At 40.6% G+C, this 24,127-nt stretch overlaps 2 protein-coding genes across 5 annotated transcripts in view; one reads left to right on the forward strand and one right to left on the reverse strand.

The window, feature by feature from the left end:
- The window catches only part of ubr7 (ubiquitin protein ligase E3 component n-recognin 7 (putative)), a 4,715-nt gene extending 1,317 nt beyond the window's left edge, over positions 1 to 3,398 (forward strand). Inside the window, exons 2-12 of one of the 3 annotated variants that reach the window (XM_011490362.3) lie at positions 739 to 859; positions 1,051 to 1,184; positions 1,261 to 1,321; positions 1,405 to 1,500; positions 1,612 to 1,665; positions 1,749 to 1,854; positions 1,943 to 2,070; positions 2,377 to 2,553; positions 2,674 to 2,830; positions 2,922 to 2,983; positions 3,057 to 3,398. In XM_011490362.3, the coding sequence (XP_011488664.1) occupies positions 739 to 859; positions 1,051 to 1,184; positions 1,261 to 1,321; positions 1,405 to 1,500; positions 1,612 to 1,665; positions 1,749 to 1,854; positions 1,943 to 2,070; positions 2,377 to 2,553; positions 2,674 to 2,830; positions 2,922 to 2,983; positions 3,057 to 3,140 (1,180 nt within the window). In that variant the 3' untranslated portion in view covers positions 3,141 to 3,398. Of the gene's footprint in view, positions 1 to 378; positions 860 to 1,050; positions 1,185 to 1,260; positions 1,322 to 1,404; positions 1,501 to 1,611; positions 1,666 to 1,748; positions 1,855 to 1,942; positions 2,071 to 2,376; positions 2,554 to 2,673; positions 2,831 to 2,921; positions 2,984 to 3,056 lie in introns of those variants that run through there. The other 2 variants (XM_023951871.1, XM_004082295.4) reach the window with 2 other exon arrangements.
- Positions 3,399 to 3,415: 17 nt separating this feature from the next.
- btbd7 (BTB domain containing 7) lies at positions 3,416 to 24,104 on the reverse strand. Of its 2 annotated transcripts, none has more exons than XM_020713467.2 (11): positions 23,811 to 24,104; positions 17,681 to 17,902; positions 14,851 to 16,002; positions 9,934 to 10,142; positions 9,424 to 9,499; positions 8,853 to 9,013; positions 8,592 to 8,735; positions 8,089 to 8,278; positions 7,050 to 7,228; positions 6,866 to 6,931; positions 3,416 to 6,413 (listed from the first exon to the last, which is right to left on the reverse strand). In XM_020713467.2, exons 2-11 carry the CDS (start codon positions 17,760 to 17,762, stop codon positions 5,646 to 5,648), a joined length of 3,027 nt encoding a protein of 1,008 aa, XP_020569126.1. In that variant the 5' UTR covers positions 17,763 to 17,902; positions 23,811 to 24,104; the 3' UTR covers positions 3,416 to 5,645. The 2 variants fall into 2 exon arrangements, with proteins under 2 accessions (XP_020569126.1, XP_004082606.1); XM_004082558.4 differs by having other exon boundaries at positions 6,527 to 6,931.
- Between the last annotated feature and the right edge of the window lie 23 nt (positions 24,105 to 24,127).

Genomic DNA, 24,127 nt, shown 5'->3' on the forward strand with positions numbered 1-24,127 from the left:
AAGATTTATATATTACATATATGTATACATGTGTTTTCTTTTCTTTTCTTTTCTTTTTGTGGAGAGCTGTGCCTCAAATCATTGCGTGGTTGTGTCCGCAAGAGTTTGTTATAATTATATTTAAATAAAGAAAAAGAGAAAAAGGTTCAGAATTTTTTAATAAATTTTAAACTTTAAAAAAATCTGTATTAAAATTTCCAGTTGGCAAATATTAAAATTTTATAATATAATAGCCTTTACAGCAAATTAAAATGTTGCAAATTCGTGAATTTGCCACTTTCTTTGGCTTTGTATCTAGTTGGTTAACTTGACTTAGTGTCTACAATGTTTTATTGTTAATATTGTTTCATTGTTAGTTAATATTGTTTTGTTGTTAGTTGTTATTGTTTCATTGTTTCCTTCTTTATTATTTTTATGTTCTATGTTGCAGAAACAGCTCCAACAACTGCTGCTGTTTATAATTAGAGCTTAGTTGATTTATAATATAAGGAAATATAATAAATATTCTAAAATAAAATAAAAATACATGCGTCATGACTATTTTTGTGCTCATATACAGTGTAACTTAAACAACAACTTTTTTTTGCCGCCAATTGCTGTCTGCGTCACTTCCTCCACGTGGTATGAATCTAAACTCCCGCCCGGAACAGTCGTATGTCAACAGTCGGTACCGTGCAGGGCCACAACTCGATTGTTTTATTCTTAGCCCTGCTCGTCTTGGACGCCGTTTCTCCGCAATATGGCCTCAAACCTCCCGGACTCTCACCCTCATGATGCCTTGCTCGTCACCGATGAGGAGCTGGATCAGGCTTTGTGTGTGCTGGCTGGAAGCGACCCGGAAAACTGCTCGTATTCCCGGGTAAAACACACAGGACCAGCTGTGCCCATTTTGCATATTTTTGGCTCTACAATTGCTATATGTGTATTACTAAAAACATGTTTTTCTGCGTGTTAACGTCTTGTATGGAATAGTTCATTTTTTATAAAATGCTAAAAACAGAAATATTTTACTGTGAATTTGGGCATTTTATATTGTTTTTTTTGCTGCAGGGTTATGTGAAGAGGCAGGCAGTATTTGCCTGCAACACCTGCACCCCCGATGCCACAGAGCCTGCTGGGATTTGTCTGGCATGTGCAAATAAATGCCATGATGGGCATGACATTTTTGAACTTTACACCAAAAGGTAAAAGAAGCATTTTTTCTTTTCTATATTCAATTACATTGTTTTTTTTTTAATTATGTTTTTTGTTTTCTTGTAGACATTTTCGCTGTGATTGTGGAAATGGAAAATTTGGAGATTTTCAATGCCAGCTGAATCCTGTGAGTTCTTTGAATTCTATTATTAAAAGTTAAAAAAAAAGTTTCTGTAAAATGTTAAAATGTCACTATTTTTGTGTTTTCAGGCTAAAGATGAGCGAAATGATAAAAATCGCTACAATCACAACTTCAGTGGCTGCTATTGCACATGTGACAGACCATATCCAGACACAGATGGGCAGGTATTACCTTCAACCACAAAATCCTTTGGTCTAATATTTACTATGTATATTTACTAAATAGTTTCATTTAGTAAATATGTATCACTATATCTGACTGGAAATTATTTTCAGGATGATGACGAAATGATTCAGTGTGTCATCTGTGAGGATTGGTTTCACAGTAAGGTAAGCACTAAAGTACTTAATATTTGGTCTCATTATGAACACCATTTCATCTTTTTTTGTGTTTTAAATACTTGTATTTACAGCACTTGGGCTGCACTGTGGTTGAACCTGAAGAGTTGCAAGAGATGGTGTGTGAGACTTGCATGAACAAAGCTCCTTTCTTGTGGACGTATGCCGCTCACTTTGCTGGTATCCAACCTTCTTGTTTCAAGCAAATCGTATTTATGTTATATAGTAGCATTAACCTGATGGGAATGGATTTGTTATTCTCCTACAGAACCCCCTTTTATCAAAATCAGTCATTCCAACAAGGAGGAGGATGTAGAAGTGGAAGTTGAGGAGAAAAGCCCTGAGAAACGTCCAAGGAATGAAGGATCAACCAGCAGTGACGAATCTAGAAAGGCGGTGAGAAGATCTGATTGATTACTCTAATCTTGTATACAGTTCACCACTAGGTGGGGCTGGAGAGTAAATCATCTCAGTTAGAGAGCAGCCTTCATCCTGTTATGAAGTTCTTATCGTCCTTTGGATAATTGAGAGAGAAATGACCCATGAGGCATTGCTTCTCCTCCTTTCTACGTGGCTTTGGCCAGACTTCACAGACTTTGCCTTTTGTAAACTTGTCGTCATCATCCAGCTGCATTGCTTTTTGTGTCAGTATGTTTCAGCAAAGCTGATGGCACTCACACTCAACCCTTTTTGCATCCTCAGGAAGCTGGAATCGGGAGTTCCCCTCGTAAAAGAAATCACCCTGAGACATCGAAGGTCAATACCACACCAGGGGAGTGCAGGCTGAAGAAGTTGCAGGGGTTGGAGAGGCCAAGACTAGGAGCTGTGTTCTGGCCTTACAGCTGGCGCTCTGAGCTCTGTACCTGTACTAACTGTAAGGTAGGCACAAGATTTCATTTGAACTCTCTTTCAAACATGACCTTACTTGTAATACAACCCCTTTTTTAATGAAAAAAAATGTCTAAAGCTTTTTTTTTTTTGGAACTTGTGTATTTAAAGAAAGCCTACGTGGCAGCAGAAGTGCAGTTTCTCATGGATCAGTCCGATACGATCCTAGCTTATGAAAAAAGAGGTTTGGATGAGCCGTTCGGGCAACACCCACTGATGGCTCTCCTGAGCTCTATGGACCGTGTGCAGCAACTGGAAGTCTTATACGGTGAGCATGCCAGGATTTGCCGTACAATGAAGCATATTTTGACCTAAAATTGTCACTTGATATGAAAGTTTTAACTTGGTTCTAACCTCAGGTATCAACGAGCTGACGTCTTCCCTCAATGAATTTTTGGAACAGTGCGTTTCTGAAAGAAAGGTGAGAAAAGCTCAACCCCTCATTGATGGGTTTTTGTCTACTTACTTCAAATGTTATAATGGGTCTCTTCCAGACAGTCACAGCGGAAGCAGTTCATGAGTTCTTCGCGGAGCTGCGAGCCAGAAAGAAGCGCAGGACTGACGGAGGATTTCAGTAACAAACAAGACCTTTAATGAATGTGTCGTTTAAAGAGACTATTTTCTGGAATAAAGTGAGTTTTTTGCTGCAACTACTATAATCTTAAATTTATAGTTTGTACTCATTTTTTAAAAGTTTTGTTTTTTACTTTTTTTTTTTTTATTAAAGATGCTTTAACTTTAATTCTGAGTTTTACTTGAAACAGATGTTGCACACTGATCCTTTTTTGATGAATAAAAGCTTGTGAATGTTCCAAATAAAGTGTCAATTAACACCACGATGGGGCAAAACTCATTTCATAATATCAAACGGTTTATTTTGAGGATGCCAAAGTTGACCACTGTTATGCACCTTTTGAGGCGACAGTAGAAAAATAGATTCAGTGAAACTAAATGCAACTTAATATCTACAAACATGATTTCTATGTTACAAGTACAAGGTACCTGTTACAAATAAACACAAGCAATCACACATTTTAGATGTTTCAGTCTTAAAAAGGTGCTAGATAACACTGTACACAAAAAAAAAGCTACATGAGATTTCAAAGAACTACTTGATGCAGGCTAGTAAGCTGGTAAAAGAGCTTGCATAGACATCAAAGTCATTTCTCCAATAAAGCCCAGCCGCAGGCAGGGGAAGGCACTGACTCCTACAGCAAAAAGCAGAACAAAGACTTAATGGGACACTTTCCTGGCAAAAAAAAAAAATAGTAAAAGGAATCTGGTATGTTGCATTTTTTCCCCCCCTAATTAAGCAACTTAGATGGAAAAAATATTGTTCTGCTACTATATTTAAATCTTCTGCATATTTCTGTAAAGTTAGAAAAGGTATGGAGGAAATGTTTGGACATCCAAGTCACCTATTACGGAACAAGCTGCTCTCGATGCATGACAAATTCAAACGAAATGGATTTCGGATACACAATCTGTTCTATACCACACATTCCTAGTGAGACTTCTCGACAAAGACACAAACACAGTGTTGTCCACTACAGTAAAAACACAGACCTTCGACGACCACTAAAAATGTTTTAGAAACCATTAAAAATTCAATAAACCATGTGGAGCTTAAGTCATTATATACAATTTTCATTTTAAGAGATGAGCAAGCCTTCACCGACTTTTTCCTTTTATTCCGTTTCTTGTTCTTCCCTTCTGTTAATACAGTTGTTTCCTGCAGTGCAATGCGAGTTTTTACATCAATGGCCACCTGGATCAGGTGATTTAAAGAGACGTAGAGCTACAGTTGTCAGCAGTTTGCTTTAACGGCATTAGCACTGTTTGCACACGTCCTCCGCCTCCCGAAAGATGGCAAAGAACAAAGCAGAGGCCGTGGTAAAACAAAAAAAAAAAAAAAAAAAATCAAGACAATCCAACAGGCTAAAGGGGGTTTGTGACACAATGAAATGTATTTAACTTATTGAAGGTAACCAAAAGAAAAAAATATACTCTTGTTAAGGCTTTAGATTAGAACAACTGATGCTAAACTAACAAAAGGGAGCTCTTCACATGACGACCACTGCACTTTGTGCTAAGGACTGGCTATTGACCACAGACTGATATGTACCAACAGACCTGACCGAAGATGAGAGCATACAGTACTGAGATTGTCTGAACACCTGCGTGTTTCCACCTCGCACACAGACATGCGCACGCACTCGCTCCAGCTGCCAGATCGACCAGTCAACAGCAATCCGTGCCGTTGCTGAACATCAGTCATCACGCCACGCTAACGGTTTTCTGATGTATCACAGCGATAAAGTCCCTCCCCGTGATCCTCCTGACCACACTAAACTCTGCTAAAAACAACCACACGCACACACAAACACAGACGCTGTGATAATTAATGCCTGATGCAATTATCTAACTGTTTCCGGAGAATAACGAGCTCCGACGACCCTCTTCATGAGCCAGCTGCTGGTTTGTGTCGCAGTCTGACCTTTTCGTCCTCAGGAAGGATTCTGGGACATGAGGAAGTAACCAGTCAGGTAGCGTGTTAAGAAAAATGCGATAGGAAAAAATGGAAATGGATGCAACAGGAGCAATAGAATACAGCCGGATGTATTTACACATAATTTAGAACAATACTTTGCTGCAGACTGTGTCCCATTGCTCCCTTTTGAAGACCAATTTTCTTCTCCGATTGCTGCTAGTATCAGTCAGGGTCATGGAGAGTCTTTCATCACTTCGTCACTGAGCTTCGTTAATTTTGTGACCAGAGTCTTCCTTAATATTTAAAGTTACCAGACAACCCCAGCATTCCTCTACAGCATCAGGACCCAGCAGACTTTCTAATGACATCTCTTACTTGTTCTATTGTCTGACTGTGTGATGGATAGCACATTGTGATAGAGGTAGGACAAAAGGACAGATTCTATAAATAGCAACCATCTCTTACCCCCTTTTCCTCTCAAACACATACAAGCATGCAGTCACACGTTTAGTGCTTTGCTTTCCACAGTGATGGATAGCCATTCATCCCTTTTTGCCGTTTCTGAACTCAACCTCTTGGTACTTAACCGGGGTTAAAGTGCTGATTTCTTATAAGGGTAGTCGGGTTTGCTGGGGGATCTGCGGTCTCTGACAAAGTCTTCAGTGACGCTGTTTCTGTGAGCTTGCTGAAGGGGTTCTGGGCCTCCACCTAAAACCATGTCTTCTGGAACATCTCTATGTCCTATGTGCCTCTCTTCGTAGTTATCCATGTTCCCACTGGGCGATCGCAAATGGCCTAATCCATGAGTCAAGTCTGTCTCGTTTGATCGTCCCTTTGGGAGATGTCCCATGTGAGGATGGGCCCCAGAAGGGCTGGCCAGGACTCCATCATGCCTCTGAGATTTAATACTGAGGACATCCAGTCGTAGTGGGTCTTGTGCTGTTCGCCCCTGCATGTGGCCCCCGGACTGAGGGTCAGAAACATAATTGGGGTGATAAGACGTGGATGGGTTGCAGCTGTGGCTGTACAGGTCTGGTCCTGCGTAAGAGGGCAGGGGGTGAGAGGAGGTCGGGGTTGCAGGTCGACAAGAGAAGTCATACAGATCAGGAAACTCTGCTTGAGCCTCCAGCTTGGGTTCGGGGGCGTGTCTCTTGCAGGAGTGGCCATGCCCAGGGCCGTGATTGTGAGCGAGGTGGGCAGATGGGCATGGCCCATGGGGCAGTAGGTGGCCTTTGGAGCCTATGGGGCTGTGAGGGCCTTCTCTGTCCATTTCTGCCATGTGCTGCTCTCTCAGGGTCATAACTGAGACGCCTAGTGCGATGTCAGGCATGAACTCCCTCATGACGGGCTCCAAGCTCATCTGGAATAGAAAACAAATGATAAGATATAACCCGGCTGACCGTCACAGAGCTTATCACCACAAGCTAGATAAAGCAGCACAGAGGAGGAAGTCTCTGTCACACACATACTTACCGGCTGCTGGTCTGAAAGCAAAGTTCGACCCATAGCCTGTGGGTTGGTGCAGTCTGGGGGCTGGGGCCTGGGCACAGAGGAGTACTCCGAGCTGCCATGCTTGCTGGCCGCATGGCGCTGGATCAGAGTGCGGTTGCAGGGATAGGAGAAGGAGCGGGTGGGGGTTGGCAAGGGAACACGGGGGCGCCAAGCACTCTTGAGATGGGGGTGACTGGGTGTGGTTGGAGGGTGGTAAGGAGGAGGTGGGGGAGGCAGGGGAGGGTGAAAGCCTGCTACGCCTTCCATGTCTGTGAACATGCTATCCATGGCCGGACTGCTGTTTACACGACAACGACCCACCTGGCGCAGGGCCAGAATTGGACTCTCGTCTCCAAACCGTTCGTCCGGGAAGAACTTATATGGGTTCTAAACACAAAAGAAAAAAAGTATGCCACAATTATAAGGACAAATGCCTTTTAAGTCAGCGTCTTTTCACATGTTCGTCTGGTAGTGACTCAGCCTCAGAAGTCTCATCTTTCTTTACCTGCAGCAGCTCGGTGGCTCCATCTGCCAAACCAAACTCTCTCAGCACCCGCAGTTGAAGCTCATAGCTGACTGTGGCTCCTTCACCACAGTTCAGGGCGTAAGCCCTCTGGACCTGCTCAGTGTGACGCAGTTCATGCAGCCTACGGATCATATCCTTTACGACAGACAGAGGTGGCACTACAACAAACAGGAAAAAGGTCACTAAAAGTGTTATTTTCTAAAAATAATCATAAACGTGATTTGAGAAACTTAATTTGCAGCATCTTGATAACATTAGACAGCTGCTGGCTGAATATCATATGTTATTATAATGGTATGTGGGAGCAACTGTCACAATAAATCCATGTTTGGAGTAAAGACTCCTGGTTTTTGTCTGTTAAATGTAGCTTTCTTTTTCTCTAAAGTCAAAGGCTCTTCTTCCGTTTCCTCACTGACTCTTCTGCAAAAAATTTTTTTTCCACAAACGTTAATTTTTGGTTAAATTTCTTAGCTTGGGGGTTTCGATTTAGTAATGGACGCAGTCGCTTCAAGAAGGTAGCCGATGTATTTTCAACACGTGACCGAGCGACTTGACATCCGTCAAGAATGAGTTGCATCTGGTGGAGAATTTAGTAGTTTAATAATAATAATAATCGGGTTTAAAATAAAACAGAAAAAATTTAGATCGTGTTTTTTTCTCTCAGTGGCCCCCGTACCAACTGTCCCACAGAATGGTACCGGTCCACGGCCCGCGGGTTGGAGACCACTGGGGTTACACAATAATGCGATTCCAACGGCTTCCAAAAGCTGAGCAAAGCAGCTTGGCGCTGAGAAGTAACACTTTAAAGTAATTAATATCACCCAAAAGCTGCTTTTCTCAGCATTCCAGAGTAGTCAGAATAAAGTTAGTTGCTTAAACAGTCAAAGAGTTATTACAACAGTTTAAAGATCGTCTCTTATTTTCTTTCGCCTGCGACAGTTCCAAAGTTACAGGGCTAAGAACAGTTTTTGCCTTTGCAAACAATTTTCCAAAATAACCTCGGAAGACAATCCCCTACCTGGAATTTCATTAGCCACAACGGATGGGGCTGTGCTTGAGTTGCCTGCCATTTGCTGGTGGTTGATCATGTGACAGCACTGAGGCACAGCATTGTTGACCATGTACAGCGTGTCTGGGACATTAGACATGCGCACGAGTCGCAAACGCACCAGGTCAGTCTGCTCCACCATCATTTCATCGAGCACCGACTGAAGACGGGTGAAAAAAGACAAAGAAATGAAATCAAACAACCTATGAGCGACTCAAGGACATAGAGTACACTTTACAAATTTGTTCCACTTGACTGACACTTAATTTAATAAAAACTCCCCAGCCCTATGGGCATGTTGATTAATATTCATGCCCAAGGTGAGGTCTACATGTTACCGTGACAATCTGCAAATGAACATAAAATAATTTCTGTCAAGAAGACAGATGTAACGCTCAATAAAAATGGTCTGCATTCATAGGAGCAGACACTTGCAGACTTCATCATGTCTCTCTGAAGTGAACGGGCCTCACCTTGGCTTCTTCCACGTATGGAGAGAAGAGGCGAGGACGCACATAGATGCCGGCGTTCTTTTGCCTTAACCAGGCATTGGCTTTCCCTCCCTCAGCTGTGGGCAGCATGTCTAGAGGTGGGGTGCTTATTAAACCCCTCTTGAGCTGTGAAAAGTGTAAGCATCAAGGATCAATGCTCCGCCAATGAAGGTCACGGTGCCCCCTATTACCCACTCTTAAAAATACAGAAGGAGAGAAAAGGCAGACAAAAGGACTGCTGACCGCATCTGCGAGGACGTCACTGTTGGGAGGCAGGATGTGCTCAGTTCGGATGAAAGGCAAGAGGGGGGACAGGATCTCCTTCAGCTCCTCCACATCCAGGTCTCTTCTTTTCACTCCTCGCTTGTTGACGCTATGGGCTGTGCCGCTCAACAGGTTTGGCTCTGGGTTAAATAAATAAAAAAAGGTTAATAGTGAATGAAACCATGATTTTATAGGAGAGCGTGAAGGATGTAACCTTATAGCAGTTTCTATTTGCTTTGTACCACATTCATTTAGCATTGTCTGTGGTTCAGACAATGCAACTTGTGGTTCAGGTTTCTGGGCTCCTTAAAAGGTTTCTTTTGGCCCACTTTGCTAGAATGACATAATACTTCTTTTTTGAGCACAAGTCAAAGAACCGGTCAAACCCCAATAAATGTGACAACTTTTTTTTTTGCTATTGTTAGGTTTATTTATTTATATACATATATATATTTTAAATTGATATTTAGGGGACAGAGGGGTGGTCTGGTAATTTTCTCAGGGTGGTGAGAGGAGTTGCTGAGAGGGTAATTATAGTGTATAATCTTACCCCTGTCTGCCATCCTCTTAATAAGCTGCTGCTCCCCCCACTTAACAACATACTTGAGAATATCTTGTTCACTCGCCTGCAAATGAGAGCAAAGTGCAGACAAAAAAAAAATCAAGAGAGAAATAGGACAAGGAGAAAAGAAAACTGGACATCAGGACACAAGTAGAGAATGTTGAAAACAGACAGAGGATGCTGTTAAAAGAAGATAAGGTCAATATGGAGCATGTTTGGGGTGTGCCCCTGCAAAACTCAGGCCTGGTTACTTTGCATGCAGAGATGGATTACAACACTTCACCTCAACCATCTGTTCTATTGCTCGACTCGGCTCCAGATTACACACACACATACATACACACATCAGCTTTGATTAGGCCTCTGGAGAGAAATCCCTTTAAACCCATAACTTTATATTTAATCCGGACACTCATCTATGGAGTGGACATTTGTTTTATAGAAGACTTTCTCCCCAAATGAAAAAGTCGGGTGCCTGGATGAGACTGTTTCTCATACCTGTAGGTAGTCAGACTGAATTGCGCTCAGAAGGTGTTCTTTGCCAAGCTCATAAAGAACATCAGAGCTGACAACCTGACTGAACTCCTCGCACAGGAAGTGCATGGCCTGCCTGTGGATCCACTTGGAACCATAGGGCTGGGAGCTCCACTTCAGGATGGGTACCAAAGTCTCCAAGGACAAACTTTCCACAATGATGTCTTCACAACCTGGGAAAAATGAATATAACTCGAGTTACTCCATCATCCAATCAGAAATCTGGTTTAGGCTCTTCAAAACATGACAGCATGTGTTCTGTTTTTATCTGCTATTATCCAGTGACTTTACTGACACGGGCAGAAATGAATGTTTACGTTTGTTTGGAGAGTCTAAATCTTCCACTATGATCTACATTTGTGCAGGAAAAGGGATGTTTACCCAAAATATCACCCATTAATCTCAGTCTCTTTTAGGATATAGTAAAAAAAAAGAAAAAAAAATCTGCTTTTGTGCAAAAAAGCATCTTTTAAAATTCTGTACATTTCCTAGTCTTCACTGTAAACAGAGATGACCAACTGCATGAGTTTGCTTAATAGGAAAAAACAAAGAGTTGAGTAGGTTTTTTTGTGACAATGAAAGGGGAACAGAAAGAAGAAAACATTATTTCTGCCCCTTTTTACTTAATCAATAAAGCCATAGGTACACTTTTTCCCTCTCTCAAAGCAATAAACAAAAAGAAAAAATACAGCAGATAGCAAACACTAACAAATGTGGCCTTCTTAAACACAAAATATAACTCTAAAATATAGGCAAAAATATACTTTTTTTAAGGTAAACACTTAGGATGCAATTTTAAAACACTATATTTACTAAAATTCTACTACTATTTATTATACCGTTTATGACTTGGAAAATGCAGCCAGAGGTGCAATATTTAGACCGTATAAGAAAATATTCAGTTGTTAGGTTTTATTTTACTTGTACTGACAGACCACCAAGTGAGTTACGCCTTTCAGCTCTTTGTTGAGTATGTAGTGGTTGAAATCAGAAAACCTCAACAGATGTTATCAGAATAGATGTAAACCATATTAGTTGGAATGTGTTTAAAAAAAACATATTTGAACACGTTTTTGAAACAAGGAAAAGGTTTTTGACTGGTTGATGTTTATCTACCAGTGTTAAAACTTGTTAGGTACTAAAAGGCATGCATTAACACCTAATTGTGTTACAACAGCCTCCTTTAATTTGCTCTTTAAACCTTTAAGTCTGGTTGTGTTATTTTTCATTGCTGGAAAACCAAAACAAAACACAAAAGAGAAATATTTAATCCTGACCGTTTTGAAAATATGCGCTGTTTTTAATTTTTGTACCACTGCTACGGCATCAGCAGTTTGGATTCTTTTACTGTCCCAGGGAGTCTTCCTCTAGTAGCCCCCACATCCTCCATGCTGAGCTTTGTAAACCAGAGCACATACCAGAACAGCAGGCAGTTGCTTTACTCTGCAACTCACCAACCCACAGAAATGCCTTTGATACCTTGATGTGTTGCGGTCTCAAGCTGCCTTCCCTTTACCGTGTTAAGTAAACACAGCAGCCGGAGGAAGTGTGTTGTGTGAGCGTAGCAGCACACACACACGTACACACACACACACTAATGTGAACGCACACGTATGCATAAATCAAAAAATGCATTAAAAGCCACAGAAGGCTTTGGAAATTATGTACATGCTGCTCAAGCCATTCGAAGTAGCATTCTGCTTAGCCAGCCCAGTCAACACCAGCACTCAAATTCACACTAAATTTAAAAGAGATCCATTTATAGAGATGTAAACTCTTTGGTGTCACTCCAGATTAGAACATGACAGGTTTAGTCAGGTAAATCAATTCCAGTTCCAAACAGCGAAGATGTAAAGTGACTGTGAAGTTCTTTGACAGACAGTACAAAAAGGAAAACCCAGGGCTAATGATGTCTAACCAGAACATCACAGAGCTGAAATATAACCTTGAGGCCAGACTGACCTGTCCATGAGTTCAGGCAGTAGCATTGCTTCTTTGGGAAAATGTTATCTTAAAATCTAAGACTTTTTAGCTACAAACCACCTTGAAAATGTGCAAAGAAAAACTTGCCTGATCAAACAAAACTAAACAAATGCTTATAAATTGAGGGTTCTGTGCCTCTCCGGGGATAAGGACAGGATCTTCAACATTTAATGTAGGCGTACAGGGTAGAAAGAGACAGCTATTTACCTTATGATAATATCCTATATTAAGACCATTGAGTGTATATTAGAACTGAACTGAGTAAGTGTGACATCACCCATAGAAAATGGCTTATTTCCAGCTCCAAACAAAGTTAATTCAGCTGCTATTTTTTCGCGATACCAGAAATTGTCAGTAAGCAGTGATTGCTTCAAGTCGGTCTGAGTTGACCCTAATATGACAACCACTAACCAACTCACCAATCAGGAGTGAGCTTGTAGGAAGGCCACACCCCTACCACCTGAAAGTGAGCTACACGAAACCTGCCAATCAGATGTTTTGATTGTTTAAAGTGAGACCACATACTTTTATTGAAGCATCGGATTGGTTAGTTTATAACTTGCACTACAGAACAAAAAGGATTAGCAAGAACATGTTAAAAAAAAGGTAGCATGGAACTAGTGTGTACTTCCAACGGAATACAAGAGGGAGGAGGGGTCACTCAATCCAGTCCTCATATTCATTCAATAATTGAGACAGGTACATTTAAAATCTGCCACAGACAAAGAACATCCATTTCTCCGCTCCATCTTTGCTTTCATTTTCAAGATTCTTTAACTCCAAGCATTTACCTTTACATCTTTGCCCCTTTTGTGTAATTGGAGCAGCAGTGACCCCCACCACCACCACCTTTAGCACACACACACAAAAATAAGCAATTCCCTGTTTGGGATCGCAGCAAAGCAAAAAGCTCTGGTGTGTGTTAGCCGAGCAGAATTAAAAGCGACAGCCGGGCTTTTAAAACGCAGCACTTTTTATTATGAGGTGGAGATTAGAATCAGCATTTCATCTAACACCCCTCCATGGGCGGAACTCTACAGTCGTTGGATTTTCAGTCCACTGAGAATCCAAACAAAAACAGTAGGAAGTGGGCTCTAAACAAACCCAGAGGGGGAAAAACAGGTATTAAGACTTACTGTTTTTTTATTTTATTTGGTGGACAAATACCCAGTGCCTCAAAAACATTAAATGTGCTCTAATGATAAATCTTAGTGGGAGAAAAAAACAAAACATGGCACTACACTAAAACTCCACAAGCCCTTCAGCTCACTGACAAAAATTAATAAGGCTTTTAATTCTGGCAATCATTTGAGTGAGATGGGGTTATAAAGGGATGCCTGTCTTCAGAACTACTAAGCCATATTAAAAGCCTGGAGAGGCAGAATTTTTAAACAGTCAAAGGAAAGCAGTAAATGAGCACACGAGGGAGAAGAGCGTGACAGATTAAAGGGTCTTCTCTGAACCAACCAGTGCTTCTCTGTCGCATTCAAGAACTGCCAGTCACTGAGCTTTGACTGGTTACGATTGACTACAGCAATAATCAAGATAACTATCGATTGGAACACAAAGTATATGTCGAAGGATGTTTTTGGAAAAAGAAAACGAAAGGAAGAACCTAAAGATGACTGGGTGAAAGGGGAAATGGCACCAGTTAAACACGACGTTTCCCCACTGTGGCTTCATGGGAACTGATTTGATCTGTGCTAAACGGAAGCAGACGAGAGATGAGGGGATAAAAATACCCTGGAGTGGGGAGGGGGGATGGGAGCCCAGAGGAGGTGATGGCGTATGTCAATGAAGCATTTGCCTGATTGGTGAGGTTTTTTTTTTTTTTTTTTGTGGCTGCAGTGACACCCCAGAGACGCTGCAGGTGTGAATGAAACACGTGGCGTCTAATCACTTTGCTCACAAGAAGCAATACATGGATTGTCTATAAGTGACGTCACTACAACAGCTACAGAAGAAGTCCTTCCTTTTAAAGTCCCACTTCCGATTTCCAATACGCCATAATTGATATTTCAAAATAAAATTGTATGAGAACAGAGGACATTCCAACACGGGGCTGTGATAAAAAAACACATGGGTGTTGAATTTAGCCTCATGGATAAATGTGCTGACACAGAACACAGGCTGGATGTTCTGGATCGTCTCTTTAAAGTACATCCAGGTGACAAAAAAAAAACCCAAACTCAAGTCGTTGAACTTTCAGGTAACACTGGTCAAATTTCAAGACTTTGCAAGTCAAGTATATTCACAGAAAAACAGATGAGAGATAAGATGTTGACGGAAAGTTGTCTGCTCAGACACACAGAGCGCCTTCTACCCATGTGCTTCTGCCAGCCACAGGGCTTTCATCTCTGCACGTCAGCAGTGTTTTAAACTGGAGTCAGATCCACAAACACACTATCTGAGCATGAGACATTCTACAAACACACACAAAGAAAAAGATGACAGGGAAACTTAACCCGAAATTACCCAAATTCACATGAAAAGAAAAAGGAAAGTTAGGCTCACTGTATTGAGTCGTTAAAAGCAGCTGCTTTAGTTTTGATAGACTGGACAAGCTTTTTGGCTTTGACATTCATGATCAAGGCTGTTTTGCTACATTATAACAATCTGTGTTGAAGGTCTTAAGCAATTTGTGGTTGAGACCTTGGCAGGATTGAAACTAGTGCACTCAGAGAGCAGGAAGGAAGGAATTTTCAAGGAATGAAACCACAATCCTGATGTAAGCATGGAACAATATTCTCAAAAAAAGAGCTGGTAAATTAAACAAAAAGGAAAATCTGAATATTCAACCAACTATTTAATTTATTCTGATATACATTTACATCTGTGAGGAGAAAAAAAAAGCCTTCATTAAAAGGGATTTTGTTCTTTTGCATTTTTGTAACTTACCTTGAGCCAACATGCTGAATTCCAAAAACAGGGCAATGTGATATAGCTCCATAGCCTCCTCCGTACGTGTGCTGGCTCCACGGCCCCCTGAAACGAGGGCTTGCACCTCGCCCAGGCTACCGGCTGAAGGGCTGCCGCGTAACACCAGCCCCAGCTCCACCACATCTGTGTACATGCAGTGGAGAATGACCTGCACGTACTTCCGTGGAATGATGGACTCATCCAGCACGATTCGAGTCGGAGTCTGCAGGGTGCGCTCTGTCATTTCCTCTCCTGTACGAATGCGTCTCTGCAAAAGATTTCTAAAGAAAGGGGACCGTGCGGAGAGGATAGCTTTGTGTGCCCTGAGATCTTCTTCTGGGGTCCCTGGGACCCCCGGGCCAGCGGCAACTCCCGAGCCCCCTGCTGGGGCTGAAGCTACAGCGCCTCTTTCATTACAGCTTTCAATCATCTCTGAGTCTGAGGAGAAGCTCAGCAGAGCATCATAGTAGCACATGTAGTCAAACAAGCCTTTCATATCTGCCTCCAATGAGTTAGGTGTACCAAATTCTTCGCTTAATTGAACAAGTACATCCACGTTCTGGAGTCTAGTATCCTCCGATCCGCCCACACCGAACTCCCCAGTGTACAAATACTGGAGCAGGGCAGAAAACATGGGCACATCTATCCCAGCTGTGTCAACATCCATGAGGACTTCCGCTCCATAACCTGGGGAGGACGACAGCAAGGTCTTGAAAAACGGGCAGCGGGCAGCCAGGATCGCCCGGTGAGCAGGGAAACATGTTCCTTGGAAGATAAGGTCTACATCAGTGCAGTATTTGTGCTGGTAAAGGGCGGCCAGATCACGCTGCAGGCTGGGAGCATCAGCACGAGCCAGGCTTGCCTGGAAGCTCAACTCCTTGAGGGCCGCCGTTCCCTCATACTCTTCCACCAAGGCGTTGGTGTCGCGGACGTCCCAGCCAGACAAAAGCTCCCGCATTTGTCGAGCATGATCAGCTGAGCGGCTGGACTTCCTCCTCTTGATGAACCTTCTTTTAAGAGTTGCCAGACCAAGACTCTTCTTCTTCCTGTCTGCAGGCCGTTCGTGGCCATGCTCAAGGCTATACAGCTTTGTCTCCCAGCCATATACATGATGAGAGTAGGAGGAAGTCCCTAGAAGGGAAACAAAATAATAAAAAAGTTCATAAATCATGGGTTCACCTAATTATGATATGCTAGTTATGATATGGAATTCTTAACAAATATTTCTAAATTTTCAGACAATGGGGGTGTTATTCTTCTGAATCAGCCAATCTTCAAATTGAATAAAGGCTCAGTTAATAAGCATTTCACAACACTGCAGGTAATAAAAAATGACAGAACAAATATTCCGATCATTTTCATAGAAATGTTTTAAAAATTGCTGTCAAATGAGACATGCACATATTTAAGGGTAATTTTTTGTCTCCACATAAACTTCAAATAGACAATATTTTTCTGTTTTTAGCTGAAGATGCGTCGATCTTTGTCAGAACAAGTAAAAACGCTTAAGCTGAAATTAAAACTAAAACACCTGGATCTAGTTTTACGGAAAAACAATTTGCCCTATTTTCTTTGATGTAACCCCCTTTATGTTTTTTAATAAGTCAAAAACCAATTATAACTTTGCTTCACTTTACAAGTGCAATCCGTCTACGCTTAAGTCCCATCAATTAGACTAAATGGCAGCCGGGTTTGGCTTGCAACGCAGAGCTTGCACAACAGATCAAGTTCCCGCAGGGAAACTCCTTCTGCCAGAGTTTCTTTCAGCATCCATCAGTGTGACCTAAATTGTAATCATTCTAACTCTGTGAATCATCCCTGGACCAAGCCAGCTCCACAGCTCAGAGGAAACCAAAGAGATCTCAGGAGATCCTTAGATAACTTGGCTCCTACAACAATACCAACCCTTTGAAGTCCACAAAGGTCTTAGACACAGATCCTTTTAGATATAACCAAAACAGTTTGAGGGGGAAAAAGAGAAGTCCCTTAAAATTACCCTTGAATCATTTCTGCAGATTTTTAGCTATCAGGGACAAATATTAGTTGTGCAGCTGGAATAATGTGTTGGAAAAAAAAAGTCTGAAGACTGTAGATGTTCCCCAACTTCAAAACAAGCAAGCGACATAATGAATGGGTGCAAACCAAAATCAATCTTAAAGAAATCTTATATCTATAATAAAGTGGCAATAAAGATAAATTGGAGACCTAGTTTCTCTGTCACCGTGATAAAGCACACAGGAGCACCTTTTAATGCATCTGTGTCAGTTTTAGAAGTCAATTGGATAGTTTAAGAGCTCACACGTATAGAATCACTCAGCTCCTGGGCTTTTAGCTGGCATGGAAATAGGTTGGTGTAAAATGGGAGCTTGTCCATCAATTACGCTCTTAGTATGCAGTGGTAGGAGTCAATGTAAAGTTGAATTTTTACAGAGCGTGTATGTATTTGATCATCAAACACAGAGACGCTAGATAACTGTTATACTACGTTCACACCGGCCTCAGCATCGTGTGTTCAAGCTACCACTACCATTTAAAAGTCTATGTAAATGCCTGTTTATGGACGTCTTAGGCTTCCGTGTTCAAAACTATCACATTCCTGGGTTGCTACAAGACTTTTTAAGTCTGTTTTCAGGCTTCATGTCCAAAATCACTTGACCAATCAGGGACTTGTATTTGGTAGTGAATCTGAGTTCAGCATGTCCTTGAACGTGCAACACATGCCTGGTGTGGACGTAGAATTACTTAAAAAGCAACTTAACTTTAATTCAAGTTAAGACATGTCTGTGTAACCAGCTTTAAATGAACGTACCTATAAAAGTCTGTTGTGCCTGCGCATTTCCCCCAATGCGTGGGGAGCATGAGTGCGGATAGCTGGATCCATTGGCACCCATCCTAACGTCTCTTCACTTCCTATTTGGGGGTCCCCCCTCTTGCTGAGTCATTCTGCTCAGACCACGTGTTCCTTTCAGTCCTCAGCTATGGGTCAGGCGCAGATCCCCTGCAGAATCCTCAGAGCCCTGGGCTGCCATGCCTTAAGGAGGAGAAGATTGAAGCACAAAGAAAAGGAAGATGGTTAAACCCTAACAAAGTGATTGGATTTGAAATGTTGCTGACTTGACATCAAACAGGGATTACACTTTGATGAGCTTGGACCATAACAGTAGACTCTGTAAAAAGACAATGAATGGCCTGAGGCACTAATATCCGGAGTGCCAAACAGAAAAACCTCTTTTACCATCTATCACAGCCTTTGGGCAACACTGATGTTCAGTGCAGCGATGAATCATATCTGTATCAACACTAAAGTAAATTTAAAGGCTTTAACTTTATGAAATATTACCAAGAACAATGAGAGTTCAGGATTTTATGTAGAATCTTCAATAGTGATTAGAGTCAACTACTGCTTCCCACTCAGTGCTTTTCCATGCTATCCATTTCAGATTAGGCATACAGTGGTGGACAAAATTGTTGGTACCCCTCAGTTAAAGAAAGAAAGTCCACAATGTTCACTGAAATGACTTGAAACTTTCAAAAGTAACAATAGATTAAAATTAATTGAAAATTAAATAATCAAAATCAGCCATTACTTTTGAGTTGTTGATTAACAGAATTATTTAAAAAACAAACTAATGAAATAGGGCTGGACAAAAATCATGGTAGCCATAACTTAATATTTTGTTGCACAACCTTTTGAGGCAATCACTGCAATAAAAAAGGTTTCTATATTTGTCAATGAGCCTTCTGCACCTGTCCACAGGTATTTTGGTCCACTCCTCATGAGCAAACTGCTCCAGATGTCTCAGGTTTGACGAGTGTCTTCGAAGGAGTTTTTTTTCTCCAGAACTAAAAAGGTTTCTTTTAAGTTTTATGATAAAATTCCTTAAATGTTACTTATGAGCTTTCCACATCTTTCTATTTATAGGAAAACAGTCGTTTCTAATATAATATAATTGGCTGTGGATAATTACGTTATTGTGTTTTCAAAAATTATTAATATTTAGTAAAAAACTTCACATCATAAACACAGAAGATAAAATCTAATTGACCTAGTTGTTTTGGCAGTGACACCCAGATCTGGTTGATGGAATGAATATATATATATATATATACATATTGTGAATACATTTTAAACAGGAAGGCTTTTACAATATAAGAATTTGAGGGTCCATCTGTAAACATGAGTCAGTGGGTATACTTCTCACGTCTGTGGAAAGCAGCCTTTTCTATTTCTACTGCATTTGTCCGTAACAAGGTGAGCTGCCGGTTCACTTACAGGCTGGCAGTATCCAGTTCTTTTTGAGCACTGGCTGAATTTCTTCTATACTATGCTGTTTCAAAAGAATTATTTTTTATTCTGAACCAAATTTTAACACCCAAGAGAATTATTTAGTCAGTTTCTATAATAATTTTGCGTAATTTCATAAAAAAATATTTAAAAAAATAAAATCAGAAAATTGACAGTGTTGATTTGAAGGAAGATTATTTTTAAATGAAACTCGCATCGACTCACAACTTCATTACCAGTTGAGACTTTTAAAACAGCCAACCAGTGTGAGAATATGGTGATGCATCGGACCTTTTCTGTCAAAAAAAGCTGCACAAGGACTACAAATGCTTTTTGCCGTCTACATTTGGGCACAAATCCATTCCAAACAAAATTCCACCCAACATTTAAACATAAACATGTCATGAGACTCAAATCGGAATTAAAAAAATGACTTTTCAACCGTAAAAATCAAATATTGTAGATGCAAAACAAATAATGTAAAATAAATCAATATTTTTGTAAGAAATATTGTTATTATTTGGTAATAAGTGTTTAAGGTTGCCATGATAGTAGCAGAGACCTTACTAGACTTTTTGTGAAAAAGATTACCAATTACTTTTCAAAGTAAAGGTATTTTTACCTCTAAATCATAGTACTATAATACAAATGTGGACATTTAGTTATTGAAGTGAACAAAAACAAAGTCTTATGTGTTTAAAGGCAGTTTTTTCTGAGTAGAAAGAGAACTAAAGTGTGATGGGAGATCTGTTTTATCTCAGCCTGCTAGTTTTTTCTTGTCTGCCATGCTAATAAATCACAGTCTGCCCCTGTGCAGCAGTTCTCCCAAGGGTTGATGCAAAGCCACAGTCTGAGTTAAAAAATAAATAAATAAAAGTCACAGAGCCGTCTCAAATAGAACTCCCAATAAAAACTGTGGGTAATGTTCAATTCTTCTGACTGCGCTAAATGGCTTCTATAATCTTCACAGGGAATTAGAAACTGAATCTGAATAGGTAGGAAAGGGGAAGCCCTAAATATATATATATATCTTGTTTAGCCATTATTAAATGTAAAAGTAGGGGTCCTACCAGGAAAACAGCAGCAGGATAGCAAAATAAACAACTACCGTAAATTTAATTTCGGTTGCAATGCAGATTTCTAAAATTGAGACTTGACACATAGTGTCTAATTAAAAAAATGTGTGTGTGTGTGTGTGGCGGGGGGGGGGTGTCCTGTCGATAACCAAACATTAAAACATTTTGTGCGGTTTAGACACTGACGGCGAGCTGCTCCGACCAGCTCACACTGAGGGGGAGGAGGGCAACGCCACATACGGGGGGAAGGCAGACACCGGCCGGGCTGGTGCAAGCGTCCCTAATGAAAGGTGACAGGAGACACTCCCTGCCCCCACCTATCCTTCAGGTCTAACAAAGCTACACACCGTTTTAAAACAGCTTTTTCAGTCGTTCCAATCCTTTTATCTCATTCTAAAAGGAAAAATACAAGTCACTTCTAAATGTTTACAAAGCTGAGCATCACCTATCAATGTGCATTACCAAACAGAAACGTCTTGGCACAGCAATAAGGATAATGTATAATTCAGATGACTTACAGGGTCCTTTATACATCATTTATGACGATTTTTTCCATCATTACTAAAGAAATAGAAAATGTCAGCAGGCAAGCCTCCTCCAATGTGGAGCAAAGTTCCATCTGGATGTCCCCATTGTTTCGGAAACGCCTTATACCACCTTAAATAAAACAAATCTCATGCTCTGATAATTGAAGGAAACAAAATACTGTTTAATCAAGATTTAAATGAATTATGAAACATTTAAAGTCCCACTTCGATCATCTTCTGATCTATCTTCAAGAAATTCGTCCGGGAGTCATGGGAAGGACTATTAGCATGGAGCAAGTTTTCCCCACTTCCCATCATCCACCATTTTACAGTCTCTCTTGCCAGCTTACAGCCCTCTCACACCCCCGACCTACCATTGCTGGTGTAACAAAAATGGCAACACTGGAGTTATCCAGCCGTACATTTTTGTGCCAGACACCAGCTCGGATGAGGAAAACGAAGATGTACCGTTACATGGATCTAGTCGTCTACAAGTGGATGCATCAGGATGGAGCTTATGGCCTGCCGATTGTTGCTTTTGCAAATGATATTTAATTGTCCACTCCCGATTCTCAACAATTTGAATAAAGAAAAACTCAGAAATGCAATTTTAAGCTTAATTTTTCTTTACATATGTTTTCTATCTTAATTTCAATAACAAACGCACAACAATATTGCACTACACTGCTTGACTGGGAGCTCTAAATGAAGTTAAGCCTGGGTTTTAATGGGTGACTTTATTAGGCTCAATGGCGCAGACACAATTTTCCTGAGGAAAAGCAAACACTAAGTCAGTGTCACCATTAAGCTGCAGAGACACTGAAAAGCTTCCCCTATAACACCTTCCTGTCTGCAAGCAGACATTACACTCCACTTTGACTTTTTTTTAAACCTTCACATAAAAAGCACTTTAGGTTAATGATTGCAAACGAAAAATGTTACTAGGGATTTTTCCTCACCCCCCCCTTGCTTGTCTATCTGGCCACTCTGATCCTAGAAAACAAGAAGGAACAAACGTTTTTACGAAACGGGAGAATAAACAGAGAAATATATGACCTCAGCCAAAGGATTTAACAGTTGGGTTGCTACTAAAACTGTTACATGACACGTGAGGAGAGCTGGCAAGTTTATGCATTTTGCAAAGCCGTACAGAAATAAGCTGTAATTATAGACTGTTTCACTCCGGCGATATTTGATATAATCAGAGGTTTTCTAAAAGGCTCATAAAGGGGAATACAGCAGTGTGCAGAAACCACCAAGATCTCACAAGGAGTGACCTCCAGGTTATTGATGGATCTTGTGCAGATATTTCTGTTTGACAAACCCACTGTTGCATGGAAAACAAAAAGGGAATAAATGGCTTAATCTGAAAAGATGATGACTGAAAGCACAAAATTCAGGGTCAGATTGCTCATACTGGCAGTGGATTTTTTGTTTTGTTTTATAAACAGGCATGTCAGTATCACATCAGAGCATCAGTGTCTGACAGAAAGGGCCACATGAAATTAAAGCAACCGGAACAGCAAGAAAATAGACTAAACAAAGAGGAGACAGAAAAAAAAACAGAGGAAACAAAAATCTCCACAATGATGATTCATGGTCAGCGCCCTCTGGATTAGCCAGTGTCAACTAACAATATAAATTCTGGTGCTGTGTACTTGACATTTCACCAACTACGATGTCAGCTGATTACACGTTGCACAAACCATACAGTAGAAATGCCATTTTCATTCAAAAACGTTCACCTTTTGTCTTGTTTGAGACTTTACAGTAGAAAGGACTTTGGATGAAGTAAATGTTCAACTACTGTGGAGTGCAGTTGTTTTCTGCCAAACAGGAAAACTGACTGTTCCAAACAGCCCAGCAGTTGATCCACAGAGAGTGAACGGTCACTCAAAAGAACAAAGAAGGCTTATTTTAAGATTGCTATCAGTGTTCAATGGTTTCTACCCATGTTGGTCAGTGTAAACAACATTCAGGCCAAAGTCCGGCTAACTATGCAGCAGGTTTTTACAAGTTCTCTGCCTGTCATGATAGGATTGGACTTCAGAGCATGCAATGAAGTAATTACATGTCATTATCTGTCCCTGAAGCAAATATATAAATACACAAACTAATGAAAGACACATATGAGGCTACAGTTCATACTTTTATCAGATAACAAAGAATTTTGGTGACAACTTTGTTGACATCTGACAGATCACTCAGTTTTAGAAAGCCCAACATTTTTTATGTGCTGCAAATAATCCCTTAACAATTATAAATCTTTATAAATAGATAATGTTGCATGCTGGGAAAAAAATTGCAATAAAAAACAAAAGCGGAGGAATAATTTATACATAAAGCATTAACAGGATGCCATTTAAAAATTCTATTAAAAATGGTTTACCACACACACACAAAAAACACGCTGAGAATAAAAAAACGAAACAAAAAACGGATTATTTCCTTTATTTTAATTAAAGGCTATTCAAACATTGAGATGACAAAGAATCCGTCAACAGACCAACAACTTTAGGGACAATAATCCCCCAAACAGCAACATGTAGGTCAATCTGTTAAGTAAAATTTCACATTCATTTGTGACTTTATGAAATTCACTTCAATCGAAAGGGAAAATAAATAGGCATCGCTTCCCCTGAAACATGTAGAAGGAAATCGATCATTTGCAGGGGCTTCGTTAGCTTCTCACTGAGCTATTGTTGCTTTCCGGGCTACCGGTGGGATGTCGCTGATAAACCGAAACCGTGCTAAAAAAAAGTGTTTATGAAAGACAAAACACCAGAGTAACATTTTCTGCATCTGATAAGACTATATATTACTCTCTAAACCGGAGAGACGAATAGCAAAGTCATGGACAGCGCTACCCTGCAATTAGTAGCATATCCTCAGAGGCTAGGGTTAGCTATCCGATTCCGTGTCGCTTTGACTTTACCCTTCGGAAACAGCGTTTTAATTCGATCAGGATCCAAAGCAACTGTTGCAAAGAGGGCACTGCAATACGTTCACCAAAAAATTGACGCGCTTTAAATGGATTGTTAGTCTCCATACCTTATTTAGTTCTTCCATCCAACTTGTCTCAGGCAGAAAAAGAGAAAAAAAAATGCAGCTCAACACCTTCTTTTCCCAACTCTGCTCATTACGCACGCTTCGACGTCAACGTCCGCATTAAAGCCACAATATGTAATCATTTCCACTTGAAATGAGTTTCCGGTGTTATTCTGGTGGTTTTTTTCTTCCCAAAAAGCAAACCGAATGTGGGTTTATTCTCGGTTCAGTTAGGTATTTCCCCCATAGTGGCTCAACGCCTTGTTGGATGATTATTATGGCCTATCCCAAAGCTACTAATTCGAGAATAGCAGAAACGC

Source organism: Oryzias latipes, chromosome 22 (assembly GCF_002234675.1).
Source record: "Oryzias latipes chromosome 22, ASM223467v1".
Classification (NCBI taxonomy): domain Eukaryota; kingdom Metazoa; phylum Chordata; class Actinopteri; order Beloniformes; family Adrianichthyidae; genus Oryzias; species Oryzias latipes.